Below are 3,968 nucleotides of genomic sequence, written 5' to 3'. Positions count from 1 at the left end.
GTGTGTCTGTGTGTGGATGGAGGTGGGAGTCCAGAAGACTTTGGTCACTGTGTTGGGTTTTCTGTTTACTTTAGGAATAAATTCCTTCGGGAAAGACTCAAAAAGTTTGCAATAGAAATGATCATTCTGAATCGGTCTTTTATGTTCAAGAAGAACAGTGAGGCTTTCCTTTGATAAAAGTTAACAGTGATGGCTACAGCCAGTTAGTGTGTGAGGCTACAGCCAGTCCATTTAATGAGCATGTATTTGCCCAAATCATCTCCCAGGGGAGAGCCTGTTACTTCATTACTTCCTTCTCTTTTCCAATATTGACCTCACCTCTTGAATATCTCATTGGTACTCACCAACAGGTGGCCCTTGGAACATGCAACCTGTTAATCAGGCTCTAAAGCCATGTTAAATGAGACTGGTATCTTTTGCGACTTACCTTTCCTTGTTGGCTCCCTCATGCCACTCCCAGCTCACTCACTCCCAAACCGATGCCTCACCATTGATTCTTGAATTCTTAGCCTTGGATGTCTCTCTGTCTCTCTTTATTTTTATTTAAAAAAATTTTTTTTAGGGCTGCACCCTCAGCATGTGGAGGTTCCCAGGCCAGGGGTCGAATTGGAGCTGCACCCTCTGGCCTAGGCCACAGCCACAACCACACTAGATCCAAGCTGCCTCTATGACCTATACCACAGCTCATGGCAACACCGGATCTTTAACCCACTGAGTGAAGCCAGGGATCAAACCTGCATCCTCATGGATACTAGTCGGATTCATTTTTGCTGAGCCACTGTGGGAACTCCCCATATTTCTGTTTGATCCCACATTCCTGCTTGATTAAGAAGCAGTTCTGAAACCAACTGACCTCCAAAGTCTCCCCCAATTCTTAAAAGTTAGTTATTATAAAGGCACCATTTTTCATGGACACTTTGGACCTTGGGAAAGCTCTCCTTTCCTCCCTCCCTCCACCTTCCTTCCTGGCCTCCCTTCCTTCCTTCCTTCCCTCCCTCCCTCCTTCCTTTTCTTCTCATTGGGGAGCGGCCTCAGGGAGAATCTCTCTCCCAAGGGGGGTTGTGATGGGGTCAGGAACCGAGAGTCTCACAAGCTGGCTTGGTACTTGGCACTTGGACCAGCATCCAGCACAAGTCTTTCTCTTGAGCCCACCAGGGCCGAACGGAGGAATGGTCACCTGACTCTATTCGCAACTCTTCTCTTAATACCGAAAGAAACTGCCACTGAGATCCCCAAAGGCACAGCCCCATCATCATCTTCACTCAAAGACCCATCTGGAAGCATCTGGATGAAACCCAGCAGACTTTTTGCATAGCCTGTGACCTTCCCTGAGGGCCCAAGAGATGTGAACCAGGATAACAAGCGCACTACAAACTACCATCTAGATGACTACACAGGGAAGGATGTGTGAACAAAAGTGTGTGTGTGTGTGTGTGTGTGTGTACACTATAGAAAAGGAAAAAGAGAATAGGTCCCAAGAAAGGGCCTGGCTCACTCCTCACTTGAGTCCCCATGCCTGGTCTTAGTCCTCACACAGCCCTCCCAGCTATGGACAGTGTCCTGTTTGGAAAGCAAACATGCCACAGCAATCCTGGCACCTCTGCGAGGTGATTTGTATACCCACGTGCACCACCTACGGTACTACCTGAGTGATGAATGTCTCTGGGATGTGAGTGTCAGCTGAGCATGTCTGTTGGGAAATGGGCCCCTCCCAAGTGCCAGCGCCTACCTGCCATCTTATAAAAGGTTCTCTGGCTGGACACTGCTCAGTTCACTGCCTAGCAGGTGGCGCATTCCAGTTGGAAAACTGACCGAGTCTTCCTTTGGTGCCAGGGTCTGGTAAGTCTCCATGTGGAACCTGGAGGGGGAGGATGGGAAGAGCTGAAGGCAGAGGGGAGGAGAAGGCAGAACTCAGGCAGATGCAGAAGGAGAGCCCTGGAAAGTGCCTGAAGCTTCAAGTGAGCCGACCTTGCCCGGAATCAATAAGGACACGGAGGCTAGACTGCGGGTGGGGGTGACGCTGCAAGTTTCCAGCAGAGAGGTGACTGGAACCCAGGTCTTTGGCTCCCTGGGCTAGGATGTATTTCCATTCTCTGCACCACTCTCTTCTCCCTTGTGGTTGTGGTGAAGGAGAGGCACGGGCTGGAAAGAATGAGCATGCTTATGGAATCTGTGGATTCTTTAGACCCGGGTGGCTGGGACAGGTGGATGCATGTGTGATTTGCTTTGATTTCCCCACCGAGGAAGTGTTTATGCAACGCCAATAATTAGGGGCAATCACTTGAAGGTCTCTGGCCACAGTGGAATGGGGGAGGGGAAAAGAGCCAAGAGACGATATTGGACTGGATCTTATAGGAAAACTGCCACAAAACATCCTCTTTCTTTTCCACTGTGGAGAACTGGGGTGTCCGTACTCTAGTCGGAGAAAACGGAAAACCATTGACTCTCGGCATAGACTGTTTCCCGGTCTATGCAGGCTTAATTCAGTGGAACTCACTCACTGGAATACCTCCTGTTTGGGGTTTGTTCCTTTGCCTCTCCTCTTTCTTGGTGTGTGTGTGTGTGTGTGTGTGTGTGTGTGTATTTTCCTTCCTTGCATCAGGCAGGCTCACTTGCTCAGAGTCAAACCTCAAAAGCCCGGAAGAGGAATTGGAATGCAACAGTGCTGGCATGTGAAAAGCTGCTTTTCTTCCAGGTTGGAGAACGTGTGACCAACTTCGAGATGTCCTCCCAGCAGAGCTCCGCTAAAGGCTTTTCCAAGGGCTCGTCGCAGGGCTCGGCTCCGTGCCCAGCCCCACGCCCGCCCCCACGCCCGCCCCCTCGTCCTCCTGCTGCGGCTCCGGCTGCTGCGGGGACTCCGGCTGCTGCGGGGACTCCGGCTGCTGCGGCTGCTGCGGCGACTCGGGCTGCTGCGGCTCCAGCTCCACCAGCTGCTGCTGCTTTCCCAGGAGGCGCCGCCGAGGGGGCAGGCGCGGCTGCTGCTGCTGCAGGGACAGCAGCCAGGGGTCCCAGTACTCTAGCAGCACCTCCGGCTGCTGTGGCGGCTGCTGAGGCCAAGGCCAAGGCCGCCCCACACCTGTGTGAGAGCCGCTCCCACCCCGTGCCTCCGCCTTTCGACGCCTCGCCCATCCCCGTGGGATGGGGCCTCAGAGTTTGCTTCCCTTAAAGCTTGGGTGTTCAGACACCCACCCTATTCTCAGCCTCGTCAAACTCCCTGACCCCCGTGTGCTTTTTCTCCTCGGGAACCAGAAAGCCATGGGTGGGACACTGGACTCTACCTACTGTCTGCAGGGGCTTGCACACAGTAGGTGCTGAATAAATGGCCTACTGATTCGATTGCCCTTTGAGGACATGTCATAATAAAGCTTCTACCTCCTGAGAACACTCCTTTTCCTTTTTTGTTCTTGCATTTGTGTATTTATTATCCTGTTCTGCTACACCATCCACTCAGCTCTGGCTTGGCATATTTGGAAAAGGCAGGAAGCTAAAATTCATGTGTGAGCAGAGAGCAGCTTCTTGGTACTTAACCATGGTAGCAGAAATGGCATAGAGGGCCTGGCAGTGTTCGGAGGACTTCATATGACCTGCGTTGTCTCACAATGACTCAGTGAGGTAGGTGCTGCTACCCCCATTTTACAGACGAGAAACTGAGGTCAAGGAGCTTGCGCAAAGGCACTCAACCCGTGCATGATGGACAAGCCAGGGCTCAGGCTCCCAACTCTTCTGCTTGGTCCACAGAAGCCTTCCCGAGCCTTGCCATGAGGTGCTCACCTCCTACCCATCAGAGCCAGGCAGCTGCCTGGCAAAGGCTGAGCTCTGCAATTTTTAGGGGCTTCGGAATCAGACGAGCTGAGATAATTTTTATTGCAGAGGATTACCAGCCCCCTGTTTTGCTTGCTGGGTAAGGGAACTTTTCTAGTTGGACAGTCCGGGAGATTGGGAACCTCCCCCTCCTGGCCTTATGCCTG

At 52.2% G+C, this 3,968-nt stretch overlaps 1 protein-coding gene across 1 annotated transcript; it reads left to right on the top strand.

Moving 5' to 3' along the window:
- On the top strand, nt 1,734-3,384 carry LOC100153482 (ice-structuring protein 4). Its single transcript, XM_005663432.2, has 2 exons — nt 1,734-1,839; nt 2,696-3,384. The coding sequence occupies exon 2, from the start codon at nt 2,723-2,725 to the stop codon at nt 3,164-3,166; it is 444 nt and encodes a 147-aa protein (XP_005663489.2). The 5' UTR covers nt 1,734-1,839; nt 2,696-2,722; the 3' UTR covers nt 3,167-3,384.

This window comes from Sus scrofa, chromosome 4, assembly GCF_000003025.6.
Source record: "Sus scrofa isolate TJ Tabasco breed Duroc chromosome 4, Sscrofa11.1, whole genome shotgun sequence".
NCBI lineage: Eukaryota > Metazoa > Chordata > Mammalia > Artiodactyla > Suidae > Sus > Sus scrofa.
Note: the sequence above shows the minus strand (reverse complement) of the source record. Positions and strands in the feature narration are given on the sequence as shown.